The 18,724-nt window shown below is 34.6% G+C and overlaps 1 protein-coding gene across 7 annotated transcripts in view; it reads right to left on the bottom strand.

The window, feature by feature from the left end:
- Nucleotides 1–12,550, bottom strand: part of LOC138332864 (gonadotropin-releasing hormone receptor-like) — a 134,004-nt gene extending 121,454 nt beyond the window's left edge. For 3 of the 7 annotated variants that reach the window (XM_069280834.1, XM_069280836.1, XM_069280835.1), the window contains exon 1: nt 11,383–12,547. In XM_069280834.1, the coding sequence (XP_069136935.1) occupies nt 11,383–12,009 (627 nt within the window). In that variant the 5' untranslated portion in view covers nt 12,010–12,547. Of the gene's footprint in view, nt 1–10,702; nt 10,775–11,382 lie in introns of those variants that run through there. The other 4 variants (XM_069280832.1, XM_069280833.1, XM_069280831.1 and 1 more) reach the window with 3 other exon arrangements.
- Between the last annotated feature and the right edge of the window lie 6,174 nt (nt 12,551–18,724).

Raw genomic sequence — 18,724 nt, 5'->3', positions numbered from 1 at the left:
TCTTGTGTCTCCATGTAATTGACTTGTATTGTACCCCCACCTATGTGTATTAGTTACCGTATGCCTGTATGTTTTAACAGGCTGTGGTATATGGTATATTCGGTGTTGTGTCACCATGTAATTGACTTTTATTGTACCCCCACCTATGTGTATTAGTTACCGTATGCCTGTATGTTTTAACAGGCTGTGGTACATGGTATATTCGGTGTTGTGTCACCATGTAATTGACTTTTATTGTACCCCCACCTATGTGTATTTGTTACCGTATGCCTGTATGTTTTAACAGGCTGTGGTACATGGTATATTCGGTGTTGTGTCACCATGTAATTGACTTTTATTGTACCCCCACCTATGTGTATTTGTTACCGTATGCCTGTATGTTTTAACAGGCTGTGGTACATGGTATATTCGGTGTTGTGTCTCCATGTAATTGACTTTTATTGTACCCCCACCTATGTGTATTTGTTACCGTATGCCTGTATGTTTTAACAGGCTGTGGTACATGGTATATTCGGTGTTGTGTCTCCATGTAATTGACTTTTATTGTACCCCCACCTATGTGTATTAGTTACCGTATGCCTGTATGTTTTAACAGGCTGTGGTACATGGTATATTCGGTGTTGTGTCTCCATGTAATTGACTTTTATTGTACCCCCACCTATGTGTATTTGTTACCGTATGCCTGTATGTTTTAACAGGCTTGTGGTACATGGTATATTCGGTGTTGTGTCTCCATGTAATTGACTTTTATTGTACCCCCACCTATGTGTATTTGTTACCGTATGCCTGTATGTTTTAACAGGCTGTGGTACGTGGTATATTCGGTCTTGTGTCTCCATGTAATTGACTTTTATTGTACCCCCACCTATGTGTATTTGTTACCGTATGCCTGTATGTTTTAACAGGCTGTGGTACATGGTATATTCGATGTTGTGTCTCCATGTAATTGACTTTTATTGTACCCCCACCTATGTGTATTTGTTACCGTATGCCTGTATGTTTTAACAGGCTGTGGTACGTGGTATATTCGGTCTTGTGTCTCCATGTAATTGACTTTTATTGTACCCCCACCTATGTGTATTTGTTACCGTATGCCTGTATGTTTTAACAGGCTGTGGTACGTGGTATATTCGGTCTTGTGTCTCCATGTAATTGACTTGTATTGTACCCCCACCTATGTGTATTAGTTACCGTATGCCTGTATGTTTTAACAGGTTGTGGTACATGGTATATTCGGTGTTGTGTCACCATGTAATTGACTTTTATTGTACCCCCACCTATGTGTATTTGTTACCGTATGCCTGTATGTTTTAACAGGCTGTGGTACATGGTATATTCGGTGTTGTGTCTCCATGTAATTGACTTTTATTGTACCCCCACCTATGTGTATTTGTTACCGTATGCCTGTATGTTTTAACAGGCTGTGGTACATGGTATATTCGGTGTTGTGTCTCCATGTAATTGACTTTTATTGTACCCCCACCTATGTGTATTTGTTACCGTATGCCTGTATGTTTTAACAGGCTGTGGTACATGGTATATTCGGTGTTGTGTCTCCATGTAATTGACTTTTATTGTACCCCCACCTATGTGTATTTGTTACCGTATGCCTGTATGTTTTAACAGGCTGTGGTACATGGTATATTCGATGTTGTGTCTCCATGTAATTGACTTTTATTGTACCCCCACCTATGTGTATTAGTTACCGTATGCCTGTATGTTTTAACAGGCTGTGGTACATGGTATATTCGGTGTTGTGTCTCCATGTAATTGACTTTTATTGTACCCCCACCTATGTGTATTTGTTACCGTATGCCTGTATGTTTTAACAGGCTGTGGTACATGGTATATTCGGTGTTGTGTCTCCATGTAATTGACTTTTATTGTACCCCCACCTATGTGTATTTGTTACCGTATGCCTGTATGTTTTAACAGGCTGTGGTACATGGTATATTCGATGTTGTGTCTCCATGTAATTGACTTGTATTGTACCCCCACCTATGTGTATTAGTTACCGTATGCCTGTATGTTTTAACAGGCTGTGGTACATGGTATATTCGATGTTGTGTCTCCATGTAATTGACTTGTATTGTACCCTCCACCTATGTGTATTTGTTACCGTAGGCCTGTATGTTTTAACATGCTGTGGTACATGGTATATTCGATGTTGTGTCTCCATGTAATTGACTTGTATTGTACCCCCACCTATGTGTATTTGTTACCGTATGCCTGTATGTTTTAACAGGCTGTGGTACATGGTATATTCGATGTTGTGTCTCCATGTAATTGACTTGTATTGTACCCCCACCTATGTGTATTTGTTACCGTATGCCTGTATGTTTTAACAGGCTGTGGTACATGGTATATTCGGTGTTGTGTCTCCATGTAATTGACTTGTATTGTACCCCCACCTATGTGTATTTGTTACCGTATGCCTGTATGTTTTAACAGGCTGTGGTACATGGTATATTCGATGTTGTGTCTCCATGTAATTGACTTGTATTGTACCCCCACCTATGTGTATTTGTTACCGTATGCCTGTATGTTTTAACAGGCTGTGGTACATGGTATATTCGATGTTGTGTCTCCATGTAATTGACTTTTATTGTACCCCCACCTATGTGTATTTGTTACCGTATGCTGTATGTTTTAACGGGCTGTGGTACATGGTATATTCGGTGTTGTGTCACCATGTACAATGAAATTGCTTTTTATAGTACTACCTCACTGAAACATGAAAAGACCAACCCGATTCCTTAACTGGATTTTTGTTTATTAGAAATAATTCCACTTCTTCAATATGTTCATTACACCATCTTTTGTCTAGCATAAAATCTATTCAATCAGCAAACGTTGGGACCAGACAATAGTTTCATTAAAATGTCTCTAATGGAAACAAAAAGAGCTTGTGGTAGAATATACCTCCACGACATAGCTTGTACCTACGTTATTCTCTGCTGAAACAACTATGGGGAAAGGTTAGTCATCAAACAACTGTCGTGAAAATTGTCTACGACTGATTTAGTTCTGAAGAAATTCTAATAACACCAACTGGTATGCCTTTAAATAAGTTATCGTAAGTACGATTGCTGTCTAGGTGTGAGCCTTGTGTCTGAACGTAAACCTACAGCAGTTTAATCTCTGATGAAAGCCTTTGTTAATACGCTCCAATCGTTACAGAAATGTCGCAAATACAGATTCCAAATGAAACCTGTCCAAATTAGTTTTTCTCAAGGCTTAGACCTGCTTTAAGATGTCTTCTTCAGACAAACAAAATATACGCCATGATATAAGACATAATTACATACAACATGTGGGACATGCCACGGAATGCTGCTAACAGAATCTACGATATATAAGGTAAACTTTATTAAGGCTATCTTCCGGTCCATATAACCTGTCTGCGCACACAGGCTATATTTCTATAACGCACATTGTAGCATTGTTATACATGTCGCCATTACGTTGACGGCCATTAAAGAATATGTCTTTGACAGCTAGACAGCATTCAAAATAGGTATGTGCCTTTATTCCGGTATAGTATGGTATTAGGGGTTCCGAGCTAAGCTAGATTTCTTTTGGGAAATAATCACCCACGGATCTAGTATTAGTTAGACTGCTTTATTGCCAGCACAAAGGAAATTGATCTCAACTTTCTTCGTAATTTGATGTATTTCACTCTTAGAATTTGATTAGGTTTTATATGTGGTATATGCAAAAGACTGTATTGCAAAATATTCCAATAAGAACAAATTATTTTCGATCTTTTAAACGCTAGATTGTAGTGCTTTTTTTTTTAAATCAATACATATTAAAAAGCAACCAGATGAAGAACGATGTCTCCTGACCCTCACAGAAGCATGACCGAGACACCCGAGGTGTTTTAATCCTGACCCCCACAGAACCATGACCGCGACACCCGAAATGTTTTAATCCTGACCCCACAGAACCATGTCCGTGACACCCAATGTGTTTTAATCCTGACCCCCACAGAACCATGACCGCGACACCCGAGGTGTTTTAATCCTGACCCCACAGAACCATGACCGTGACAACCGAGGTGTTTTAATCCTGACCCCACAGAACCATGACCGTGACACCCAAGGTGTTTTAATCCTGACCCCACAGAACCATGACCGTGACAACCGAGGTGTTTTAATCCTGACCCCCCACAGAACCATGACCGTGACACCCGAGGTGTTTTAATCCTGACCCCCACAGAACCATGACCGTGGCACTCGAGGTGTTTTAATCCAAGCGAATGGTTAGGGGATGTTACCCGTGACACACCACACGCGACACACCACAGATAGGTAACCCGGTTTGGATACGACTACCCTAATATGTTAAGAGTAGTTGTGTCTTCAAATAAACTCTGAATCTGATGTTTGTTAACGTTTAATTTGGTTTATAATGTATAGAATAAAACTCGAACTGATGTTAAATAGGCCAGAGAAAACACACCTGGCTTCGATAGCCGATAGACCACGAGTTGGTGTAGAATAGGCCAGAGAAAACACACCTATCGAGGGCGTTTTCTCTGGCGTATTATACACCAACTCGTGGTTTATCCAACTTTAAAAATTCCCATCCCCTTTTGAACCCCATCAAGCATTGCAACGATTCAACTATCCAACTGTTTGATAGTTGAATTGAAGCTGACAATCAAGTTCAAAATTAAAATTAAAATTATTTTCAAAAAATAAATAAACTTATATTTCAAGAATCGTCTATGAGACATTCCCCTGTCGAGGACAGCCATTTTTGTTTTATTTTCTATATAACGCGCGTGAATCGACACACGTGCGCTTATTTATGACCATATACACCTAGCAGTCCACTGTGTATTACCTACAAACAGAGCCCTTACATGTAATATTATATGGGGCTTTTTTTAGCAAGAAATCATGTCATCTCCACTAAGCTGTCATTTAGATGTTTGTCAAAATAAAATTTCAACACAAGTAAATAGAAATCCAAGTAATAATCCGTTCGCATATCTCCACGTACATCATCGTACTCGATGTACTCAACTGACCATGTACACGTGACAACGTACCTGTCCCTCCCGAACGAGCGACAACTATCAAGGACAGATGTACGTTAAACCCTGGTGTATATTGAAGTGTTTTATCAGCTTGTATTGGACATATTTTGGGATCAATCTGACAACACATATATGTATTGCTTCTATGAAACCTTGTCAGGTGAGTGCAGTGTTTATTTTCAATTTGACTTTGTTATTTGCAATATCGGGACATGTGTATCTGAGACAAGATATGTTTAGAATGACGCACGTGTGTCAAGTCCCGTGCTTTATATTTGGGGTTGGCCGGTGAAGGTTACTAAGCTGAGCAAAGAAAAATGACTGCCACTTCCTTTGATACGACACTGTCATAACTAGGGGATGTCTCAATTTTCGAAGAACAAAATTTCAATGTATATCTTTTTAAATTTGCTCTGCATGTTTTTTTTTTAACTTGCATTGTCAGCTTTAATTGGTTAAACAGGTAAATCATGTTTAGTCTATGGTCTAATTAACACATACGTGTAAGGTGTATATATAGGTACACGTACATTCCATTTGCAATATCACAGTTACATGGTCATCGAATCAGAATGGATTTAACATACAGTTTATAGTGATAATCACACAACGATCCCAAAATGTTTCCGTGAATTTTACTCTTGTGAATATCAAATGAAGATTTTAACATCGAAATACCACATATTCAGTGATATTTATAATGAGGGAATTATAAATTCCAAAGGAGTAAACGTGTTCCTGGAATACAATTCATGATTGGGAACGAAACACAACTTAAAAAAAAGAGTTGCAAAAGATACCTCTAAAATTAGATATAATTCGACACATTTTAAACCCATTTTGGAGAGGAGAGGTGTCATGCAAACACAAAGGAAACTGGTTCAGGATACTAAAACCTGAATTATTCTAAATTTCAATCGAATGTGACTTCATATTGAATTTAACGATACTCCACAAAAAAATATTTGGAATTGTAATAAGTATTCATTGTGCTTGAAGAATCCTTCAGAACACATGTACAGGATGAATAATTATTAATCAACTGATTTTTTTTAAAGTTTTTTTTTCTAACACACTATTTATACGTACATGTACAAGTATTGTATATTTTACTTACATTGTAAGTGAAATGTTTACGACAGTAAAATGGACATTTATTTTATGGTCTTTTACTGTATTGGAACTGTTGGATATTTGACTATCCAACGGTACAGTTTTCATTGAAATCGAGGATATGCATCACTTGCTCTGGCAAACATCTTGGACTTGCGATCATTAAGAACCTTTTTGTAGCATTCAGAATCTTTTCAGAAATCTAATAACTAATATGGACCAATCAGAGGTCTCTTTTCTTTGGCAAACGACTTTTTGGTATCATGATGTCCAGCATTCGTCTATACTCCTAAATACGAATTCAGATTCAGATCAAACAATATCTAATGTTGGCCAAATATAGGTGTTGGTGAATACTTTTGACTTCCGGTCCCCCTAAAAATCTAGAAGCACCATCCCACTCTAAAGTTTTATTAATCATTGTGAATATATATAACCAAGCTACTACGTGTGTCCTCAAGGTCGCATTATGATTATTAGTGCAAAGGGCAATTACTACATCTTCCAATTCGTTCCAGAGTACAAAGTTCGGTGCATATTAACTCAAGGTATCGTGTTCACAAAAAGAATTACGGACGACGAAGGACAAAACCTTTCGGTAACCATGACCTATGACCAGGTGATCTAAAAATAGAGTTGTCATCTGTTCTAGTGAATCGGATGGCAAGAATGCTGACTAAGATGTGATAAAGTTTGGTAATACTAGTGAAGAGACTTCCCTGAATGATTACCCGCCTAAGTTACATTTTAATAACACATATTTTATAGATCTATGTTCATCATTCCAACAGAAAGACTTTGGAATCCTGATAATTACCCGTTACGTATTGATGTATCTTTTACACTTGTTTTTGCTGATGATTTATTTCCCCTGTATAGAGGATATTTACATTAAATGGTGGATTTGTATTCTTTATATGCGACACTACCATCCTATGTATATATGTATGCGTGTAAGTTTTACATAGAATAATATTAAAGAGATTGTAAGCCTCCATTCCATGCCCATTTTCATTATGAATGATATTTTTCCTTAGCTACCTAATCTTTTATGGTATATTTAATTAAAAGATACCCAACATGTCGACAATTAACCTTGTGTTGCATAGGAGCGGGCGGGGTATTACCCGTCAACAAATGGCCAGTAATTAATTGGAGGTTTGTTACAGTACTATTCGATATTCACAAGCAGCAATATCAGCACTAATTATAACATACTAGACAACAAATAGCTAACGCACGGGGAAGGCCGCTCCTGTATGATTAATTGTTAATAACTAGAGAAGGCCTACCTTAAAAGACAACTAAACATAATACTTACAACACATTATTGTAATAACCACACGTTATTAAAATGATACGTTATCTCTGGTTATGATAAACATTGTGTTTCAAAGTAAATAATGTTCTCCTCTTTTCTGTTCCACTCTTAACTCGCCCAACACTCAGTCCATGTCTTTTATATCTAAGATGATACGTTATATATGTATCCATTATCAAACACACGGTGTAAATGATGCACTGATAAGTAAACAATTAATTTGAAATGCTAATTTCTACACCATTAGTGCCTATTATGGCAGCGTTTGATATAATGTTTCTATGGTATGATGCAGCACTGTATTACTTAGAAACATAGAGTTTTAGTACTATGTGCAGCAGATATATCAAAACTAGTTCGCTCTAATATACATTGTTGGAACGTCGGAACACTGAAAACTTTGACAGAAGAACAGGCTTACAGCAAGTGTTGCAAGAAAAAGAGTCCTTTGCTATCAATTACATTTTCTGATAAATGACAAGTTATTATCATGACCAACTGTCTCATACAGAGAAAATTTACCTGCTTTATGACATGAAAAATTGTAAAAACCATAATTCAGTAACATGTATCATTAGAGACCTATGCTCTTGTATTAATTTGACTAGAAATGCAAGTAAGAGGTATTCATGAAAATTTTACTTTGGTTAGGAACTCTAATCTATATTTAGTAACAGTAACCTTTGTAGTGGACCTTTTGACTCCAAATTCCATCTCAAACTGTTTTATCGCTTATATTACCAATGTATGAAGTTTGAACAGATTCCTTGATGTGTTCTCAGGTAATCGTCTGGAAACTAAGAATTTGTGAAACAACTAAAAGTCAGTCGTAGTGATCTTTGTAGTTGACCTTTTGACCCACAATTAAACCCAAAGCTGTGTCACTGCTATGCTTTCAGTATATGAAGTTTGATCAAAATCAATCGATTTATTCTGAAGTTACCATCTAGAAACCAAATCCGGACAGACAGACAGACGGGAACAAACACTATAGTCCACTCCGAATATACACATATACGAACCACAAGAAATATCAGTTGTATCATATGCTAAAAGACTCATTTTGTAAATTAACGTAAATTTTTCACGAAAGCATAAGTATAAAGAACTGGTTGCAGTTAATATTTCCTTTTGATCTTACTTAATAGTTACTTTCATATAAAAAAAATCTGACTAGTCCGAAGCTAATAATGCGTCTTGAATAAACATGTAGTCACATGGCGTGTCATGCATTTGACCTAGACCTGAGTGGTGGGCGACATCGATAAACCAATAAACGCTAATTCTTAAGACGCAAATTATCCCATTCCACTTGCACTCGTTAAATGGACCCATATTTATTTTCTCTTTCTCAAAAACTGAAAAATGGCGTTTTTGTCTGATTGATATTTTAATCTCCATGTTTTTGGTTTAAGTGTTATGTGTTTTATGTCCAATGCTAATCTCTATATGCGATGATGTATAGTTTATCCTTACTTGAATGATTAATCCCCCCCCTGGTAAATATGCTACGAACAGGCACGCACGTCATCACATCTATATATATTAACGGATGGATTATCTAGCACAAGGGAAATATTTGAACAACAGAGCGGAAAACGGAAACCAGCTTCACAATTTATCAGTATATAAGCCTGGCTTCGTTGGTCAAAACAAAAAGAAGATATGTATGGAAAACCTCGATTTCTTACGATAAATGCTAATATACAAAATGTACATATGTAAATAAGACGAGGTTTAATGTATTCTAAGCAATCATTCGACTTCGAGGCACCAGAGTAGATAACCTTAGCCAACTATTCCAATTTGACAAGGAGACGACATGATATCACAATACCCCTAAAACAAACACAGCCCACTACAAACACTGTAGAATTTCCATGTGCATTTATAGATGCAATGCCTTCATATATCGCAGCCGCCTCACAGATCATAACACATTCACATATGCAGCACATTGTAAAACATGGGAGACAATTCTTATATGATGTTAAATCTGACATAAGTCTAATCAACCAACCGATCTACCGGCTCCTCATTTTGTGTACAGCAAAATATTTATGTTTCCATAAATCGTTAAGAATTGACGTATTATTATATTTTTTGCATTAATACGAAATACGAATAATTTCATGTTAATTACGTCCCTCGCATATATCACTTATAAATAGTGACGAAGCTGTACAGAATGGAAAAAAATCAAAATGAACACTGCATAACTGTTTTGTCATTATGAGAACACTTTTTTTTCATCAGTAAATAGTTTGTATTATAATGCTTCATTAATTCAACTTTGATTTAATAAACAAGATATGTTTACGTTTACAAATGGAATAAAGAGCCATTGAAATTAATAATCAGTCATGTGATATTTAAATGTCCATGTCATTATTTTTTATCTGAAATAAACAAAAATGTACTTCCTTATATTGTCAATGTAGATCGGATTTAAATAAAATCATAAAAGTCACATTTCATTGACTGCATACTATTCATACAAATGTTAGTATTATTTTTAGAAAACCATATAAACCTCCAATAACAACCATGAATATTTGTAATCATAATCCCTTTCAACATTCTATTTCTGCAAATGCAATGAATCTAATCGCTGCCTGTGCGGGTTGACATGGCGGAGTTATTTCCCTTTTCTGTGTGACGTCATTAAAGACTTTTCCATTTCAGCAGTCAATATATCCTAATCCCAGTTTAAGTTAAAATTGTTTCTTTTTAAAAAAGAAATAAAAGGAAAAAAGAAACAAAAGGAAACCCGACTATCTGACTGATATCACCTTGTGGGGATTTTGGTGCTGTCACATATCAAAAAGGTTGATATCAGTATTAAACAGGATGACCCATCATCTATTGTTGTCTAAATGTCATTATTTAAACGGGCAAAAATCGTGAATCTAATTCTAAAAAATAAAAACAACTGCCTACGTCGCTACCTACTAAACACTCCCTCTTAATCAGGTGAATAATTAATTGACAATGGCAGGGGCGTGACTAGTGATTGTCATTATAACCAATACACCTTTCTAAAACTGATCATTGAAGCCATAGCTTGTTTACCATTGAGTGATATATGTAGCATAAGTCTTGAAATGACGTCAATATTATAATAATATTATTATGTCAATGACTGTTGACCACGTCTATTTGATCAGATTTACAACAATGTACATTGTTCGTATATGTTTGAATCCTATCTTTATACTTACAAACAAACTATCCGTATGGAATGTCAGCCAACTATGTACTGTACGTAAATGAAAATCATGGAAACACTTACATTGAACTACTGTTTTACTATTTACTATACATCTCCCGTCATGTAGAATTAAGAAAAACTTAAATGATTTGCCTTTCATCGCGCAATATTGCCGTTAGTAAGCGACATTGAGTGTGAGTCATTCAAAACAATGACTTCATTTAGTTAACTTTTAACGCCAGATATCAGAATATGACTTTATAAAAATGGTGTGATGTAAATAAAAATTATAACTAAAAGAAAGCCTGATATATAGGCTTACATAAATCACATCAAGATAATAAAACACAATGTCACCTAGTTTAACATTTTCTCTGATTCTTCTTTGATCACTTTATATTTCCCATACAGTAGGACTTCAGATGTATAGAGTAGCATTATTTAGTATTATGTGTTTATTGATAAAATCATTATATCAACGTGTATGTATATTTATGTTATTTTTCTTGCGTGTCACTTGTACGCTTAAATAATATCTCGTTGTTCACATCGGTACAATATTCCATACGGAAATGTTATTTCAGGTTTGATGAAATGTTTTACTAAATTATGACCAATTTTCTCGTTCCTTGATTGGTTATACATTACAATTTATTTTTATTAAAAGTGTATAAGGTTAATATTACTTACCTGCGGAACACTAAACAAGGCACTTAGGAGCCAAGATACTCCTATCATAAATCGGACCCTCTGAGGCGCTTTATTTCTGCTGATAGGGTCTAGAATTACACAACACCGATCTAAGCTTATCACAACTGTAATATACGTAGATAACAAAAATCCAAACACTTGAATGTACCGCAGAATTTTACACATCGCATTTCCCGCCAAAAACTGAATAGTGACCGTCCAAAATGCCTCGGCGGCCATACAGAAGAAGGCCACAATTAGGTCTGCAATGGCTAAGTTCACGATAAGTGTGTTTATAGTCGAGCGACGTTTTCTCATCCGATACATTTGAATCAAAGTAGCTGTATTTCCAATAAAAGAAATGAGAAACAAAGCTGAAAGAACTATGGTTTCGACCATGTAGGCATCGTTGAATACAGGGGGTGATGATGTTGTCGTTGTCTGCATTCCTGCGATATTTGTAAAATCATCGCCTTCAGAATAATTAAAAATCGCAGATGTATTTTGTCCAACGTTCGAAATATCTTGAAATTTTGGCCCCGCAAAATCTGGGGTTGTGAAACCGTTCCAAGCATCATTTGCGAATCGGATTGATATCGTTGACGTTTTAAAATGATCTGAATTCATAATTTGATTTCTGCCAGCATCGTAACTAAAATAAAAAAAAAAATAGATTAAAAGCACAAAATGTGTGGTATCCTTGTTTGTATCACCTTTAGCAATAAGAACTGTTAAAACGGTACTTGAAGTAAATCATTAAGAATTGCCATCCTCTTTTCCGAGTCTCTGATAGCATCAATTGGTTTGAGCCACATAACAGTCGCAGTAGTTGTGTGTATCGGAACACAGTCTATAGCGAAGGTGGAGAGATGGGGCGGGCGGCTCGGTATACACTGTATCATACGCTGTTCACTGTCGATGGCCGCTGTCCATGTAACAGTATTGGCAGCTGATTGGCGCCTACGGTACAGAAGGTCTTGTTATCACTGAGGAGTATATACCTGTATAATTAGGCGAGAGTATTATCGGGGAAACGCAGTTTTTTCCCGATCGAAATCCTAAATTGAGTCCAGTATAACCGCGTGTAACATCGTGAGCTAGGTCACACCTGTGTATTGGTCTTGGAGTTAGTATTTCACGCGATAACGCATACATATGCTGCTCTTCAAATGTGCATTGGTTATTTTAACCAGGAACGATTAACATTAAGATTTTGAAAGCGATCAACAGTCATGCTGCAAAATAAACACTTGACGTTAACCTTTACTTTATTATACTTGGTTTTTACCTTTACTTTATTTCATTTTTTTATCTTTACTTTATTTCACTTGGTTTTTACCTTTACTTTATTTCACTTGGCATTTACCTTTACTTTATTTCACTTGGCATTTAACTTTACTTATTTCACTTGGTTTTTACCTATACTTTATTTCACTTGGCATTTACCTTTACCTTATTTCACTTGACTTTTACCGTTACTTTATTTCACTTGTGTTTTACCTTTACTTTATTTCACTTGGTATTTACCTTTACTTTATTTCACTTGGCTTTTACCTTTAATTTATTTCTCTTGGTATTTAATTTACTTTATTTCACTTGGTTTTTACCTTTACTTAATTTCACTTGGCATTTAACTTTGCTTTATTTCACTTGGTTTTTACCTTTACTTTTATTTCACTTGGCATTTACCTTTATTTTATTTCACTTGGCATTTAACTTTACTTTATTTCACTTGGTATATACCTTTACTTTATTTCACTTGGTTTTTAACCTTAATTTTATTTCAATTTGCATTCACCTTTACTTTATTTTTACTTGGCATTTAACTTTACTTTATTTCTACTTGGCATTTACCTTTACTTTATTTCACTTGGTTTTTACCTTTACTTTATTTCACTTGACTTTTACCTTTACTTTATTTCACTTGGTTTTTTTACCTTTACTTATTTCACTTGGCATTTACCTTTACTTTATTTTACTTGGGTTTAACTTTACTTTATTTCACTTGAATTTTACCTTTACTTTATTTCACTTGGCATTTTTCTTTACTTTATTTCACTTGGCTTTTACCTTTACTTTATTTCACTTGGTTTTTACCTTTACGTTATTTCACTTGGTTTTTTTACCTTTACTTGTTTCACTTGGCATTTACCTTTACCTTATTTCACTTGACTTTTACCGTTACTTTATTTCACTTGTGTTTTACCTTTACTTTATTTCACTTGGTATTTACCTTTACTTTATTTCACTTGGCTTTTACCTTTAATTTATTTCTCTTGGTATTTAATTTACTTTATTTCACTTGGTTTTTACCTTTACTTAATTTCACTTGGCATTCACCTTTACTTTATTTCACTTGGTTTTTACCTTTATTTTATTTCAATTGGCATTTACCTTTACTTTATTTCACTTGGTTTTTACCTATACTTCATTTCACTTGGCATTTACCTTAATTATATCACTTGGCATTTAACTTTACTTTATTTCACTTGGTTTTTACCTTTACTTAATTTCACTTGGCATTTACCTTTATTTTATTTCACTTGGCATTTAACTTTACTTTATTTCACTTGGTATATACCTTTACTTTATTTCACTTGGTTTTTAACCTTAATTTTATTTCAATTTGCATTCACCTTTACTTTATTTTTACTTGGCATTTAACTTTACTTTATTTCTACTTGGCATTTACCTTTACTTTATTTCACTTGGTTTTTACCTTTACTTTATTTCACTTGACTTTTACCTTTACTTTATTTCACTTGGTTTTTTTACCTTTACTTATTTCACTTGGCATTTACCTTTACTTTATTTTACTTGGGTTTAACTTTACTTTATTTCACTTGACTTTTACCTTTACTTTATTTCACTTGGCATTTTTCTTTACTTTATTTCACTTGGCTTTTACCTTTACTTTATTTCACTTGGTTTTTACCTTTACTTTATTTCACTTGGCATTTTTCTTTACTTTATTTCACTTGGCATTTTTCTTTACTTTATTTCACTTGGCTTTTACCTTTACTTTATTTCACTTGGCATTTTTCTTTACTTTATTTCACTTGGCTTTTACCTTTACTTTATTTCACTTGGTTTTTACCTTTACTTTATTTCACTTGGCATTTTTCTTTACTTTATTTCACTTGGCATTTTTCTTTACTTTATTTCACTTGGCTTTTACCTTTACTTTATTTCACTTGGCATTTTTCTTTACTTTATTTCACTTGGCATTTTTCTTTACTTTATTTCACTTGGTGTTTACCTTTACTTTATTTCACTTGGCATTTTTCTTTACTTTATTTCACTTGGTGTTTACCTTTACTTTATTTCACTTGGTGTTTACCTTTACTTTATTTCACTTGGCATTTTTCTTTACTTTATTTCACTTGGTTTTTACCTTTACTTTATTTCACTTGGTGTTTACCTTTACTTTATTTCACTTGGCATTTTTCTTTACTTTATTTCACTTGGTGTTTACCTTTACTTTATTTCACTTGGCATTTTTCTTTACTTTATTTCACTTGGTGTTTACCTTTACTTTATTTCACTTGGTTTTTACCTTAACTTTATTTCACTTGACTTTTACCTTTACTTTATTTCACTTGGTTTTACTTTTTCTTTATTTCACTTGGCATTTTTCTTTACTTTTTAACTTGGTTTTTACCTTTACTTTATTTCACTTGGTATTTTTCTTTACTTTATTTCACTTGGTTTTTACCTTTACTTTATTTCACTTGGTTTTTACCTTTACTTTATTTCACTTGGTATTTTTCTTTACTTTATTTCACCTGGTTTTTACCTTTACTTTATTTCACTTGGTTTTTACCTTTACTTTACTTACTAAGATAATGTTTTTCTAGAGCAACATCCGTACACGAAGGATCCTGCGAATTATTTTACTTTTGTGAAACGAGTTTTTCTAACATAATCTTTGTGAAAATAGACTGGGAAAATTTAAGTTTTAATATTAATTTTATCAACTGCTTTTTAGAAGGTAATCTTTCTAAATTTGAAAATTGTTATTGGTTTTGTAGTTTATTTTCCCAGGAGTCTTTCATTGTTGTTTGAAATTTCTTGAAAATCTTTCTGAACGTCTACTTTTCCTAGAGAGCATTGACAAATCAATATTGAGAGTGTTTATTTCACTTGGTTTTTACCTTTACTTTATTTCACTTGGTGTTTACCTTTACTTTATTTCACTTGGCATTTTTCTTTACTTTATTTCACTTGGTGTTTACCTTTACTTTATTTCACTTGGCATTTTTCTTTACTTTATTTCACTTGGTGTTTACCTTTACTTTATTTCACTTGGTTTTTACCTTAACTTTATTTCACTTGACTTTTACCTTTACTTTATTTCACTTGGTTTTACTTTTTCTTTATTTCACTTGGCATTTTTCTTTACTTTATTTAACTTGGTTTTTACCTTTACTTTATTTCACTTGGTATTTTTCTTTACTTTATTTCACTTGGTTTTTACCTTTACTTTATTTCACTTGGTTTTTACCTTTACTTTATTTCACTTGGTATTTTTCTTTACTTTATTTCACCTGGTTTTTACCTTTACTTTATTTCACTTGGTTTTTACCTTTACTTTACTTACTAAGATAATGTTTTTCTAGAGCAACATCCGTACACGAAGGATCCTGCGAATTATTTTACTTTTGTGAAACGAGTTTTTCTAACATAATCTTTGTGAAAATAGACTGGGAAAATTTAAGTTTTAATATTAATTTTATCAACTGCTTTTTAGAAGGTAATCTTTCTAAATTTGAAAATTGTTATTGGTTTTGTAGTTTATTTTCCCAGGAGTCTTTCATTGTTGTTTGAAATTTCTTGAAAATCTTTCTGAACGTCTACTTTTCCTAGAGAGCATTGACAAATCAATATTGAGAGTGTTTACTCTACAGGGAGGACCGTTTCTGCACACGCTTAATTATCGACGTCAGGAACCAAAAACTAAAATGTCTTTGGATTGCTTGTTATGCCGAGTTTAACGATTTGTTATGCAATAGACATATGTAATAGAGTACTAATTATTTGTCTGATTGAATTAACAGGCAGGGTCATTCATTTTTTATACCATTCTGCACTTATATCAGTATATTTTAATGATATTAAGAATTACGATGATAAATTATTACATTGTAACACAATGTATATATATATATATTAATTTATAAATAACAAAACACCTGTTTGCTGTTTTTTCTGCCTAGAGTGAAATCTCTTGTTTTCATTTTGTTAGTTCATTCCAAAATAAATGGCGGCCTTGTCCTAAGGACACAGTTTCTCCAATATGTTGATAAAACGGTTTGATAGTTTACCAATGAGGCTAGTACGGTTTTATAAACCTGCAGAATAACAGGTATATGCATCAGTGACACACTTTTTGCAAATATATCACAGTTTGTGTTGATGTATTATACAACTGAATGATGATATTTTAACAACCCACCAGGTACTAAAATAAAATACGCGACTAGATATCTTCTACCATATGAATTAGTTCTTGATTGTGGTTTGATCATCTCTAAGAAAGATATCTTCTTTCAATTTCTTTCTAATATGAAATGTTTATCTTAAAGTTAATTAGCCTGGTTCAGTTTATTGGGCTTCGTATCCTATTTCTAGCAACGAACATTTAAGGCCTCTCCGTATACAGTTTGTTGGCTCGGTGATTACATGTATGTCTTGGGAAGCTGTGGTATTTTATTCTTAGACCTCTTTGAAATAGTGAAACTCTTGCCCTTCTCTTAGTATTATCTCACTGAAGCATACTCCATATCATCAAATAAATAGAAGAACACATACAGTAACACCATACTATCGACAACGAGGAGACCAGTCGCCCCGCCCCCCTTTTGCTGAAACAAGCAGGAACAAAAATACCCCTTTAATAGACTATGTTCTATAAGGTGTGTCTTGGCCAGGAAACAGAATCCAGAGTTTTCCTTAATTTTGACTATGTTCATTTGGTGTTAAATAATAATAACAAAAATGCTCGTTTATCGACTGCCTCTCATGTGTGGAATGTATGTATGTATGTATGTTGAACCCAGAACCTTCCTTACAGGGGAGAATGGTCAACTGAAGGCCAGAACCTTCCTGACAGGTGAGAATGGTCAACTGAAGGCCAGAACCTTCCTGACAGGGGAGAATGGTCAACTGAAAGCCAGAACCTTCCTGACAGGGGGGAATGGTCAACTGAAGGCCAGAACCTTCCTGACAGGGGAGAATGGTCAACTGAACCCAGAACCTTCCTGACAGGGGAAAATGGTCAACTGAACCCAGAACCTTCCTGACAGGGGAGAATGGTCAACTGAAGGCCAGAACCTTCCTGACAGGGGAGAATGGTCAACTGAAGGCCAGAACCTTCCTGACAGGGGAAAATGGTCAACTGAACCCAGAACCTTCCTGACAGGGGAAAATGGTCAACTGAAGGCCAGAACCTACCTGACAGGGGAGAGTTGTCAACTGAACCCAGAACCTTCCCGACAGGAGAGAATGGTCAACTAAAGGCCAGAACCTTACTGACAGGGGAGAATGATCAACTGAAGGCCAGAACTTTCCTGACAGGAGAGAATGATCAACTGAAGGCCAGCACCATCATGACAGGGGAGAGTGGTCAACTGAATCCAGAACCTTCCTGACATTCTATTCCTTATTTCATTATTTATCAATTAAGTTGGCTCCTGGATTTGATAAATTGACAATAAATAAATTAACAACCACTTATAACCACGTATTTATTTCACGTACATTAAGATCACAAATTGTATAGTGACTAAAATTTACCATTGAAAACAAATTCCAAAACTGTTATCCTTATATTATAAAAATTTTAAGTACCGGAATACAATAAAAAATAGCATAAGAAGCAGTATCCAAAATGCACAAATTATCGGCCGTAAACATGTACGCATGCATTGAAAGCAAAAGCTAAAAGAATATGACAGATTCTCAAGCGAGAAAAAAAAACGGAAAGGGAAAGAAGCCTTCTCTAATGTACAGCGCACGATAACGGAGGAGAAGAGAAACCGGCATGATAAAGAGTTTATACTGAGATCGATACATGGAGTAGCTTCTAAACGAGACAAGTATGTACCGTGATTAGCGGTGACAGTAAGCGGTGGATGTAAATCTATCTACTCAAAACGAAGTAATAGTTAATAAGCCAATGATCCGGATGGCGAGAACGGACAACACTTAAAGTCAATAAAGTACTGGTCAAACATTTGCATTGTCCCTTTTTATGAACAAATGTTTACTATCATCTGACAAGTTTAATCATACGGCAACAATGTTGTGATTCTTATCTAATATTTTTTTCTGAATTAAACGC

Source organism: Argopecten irradians, chromosome 10 (genome assembly GCF_041381155.1).
Source record: "Argopecten irradians isolate NY chromosome 10, Ai_NY, whole genome shotgun sequence".
Lineage (NCBI taxonomy): Eukaryota > Metazoa > Mollusca > Bivalvia > Pectinida > Pectinidae > Argopecten > Argopecten irradians.
This window is presented reverse-complemented; position numbering and strand designations above follow the sequence as displayed.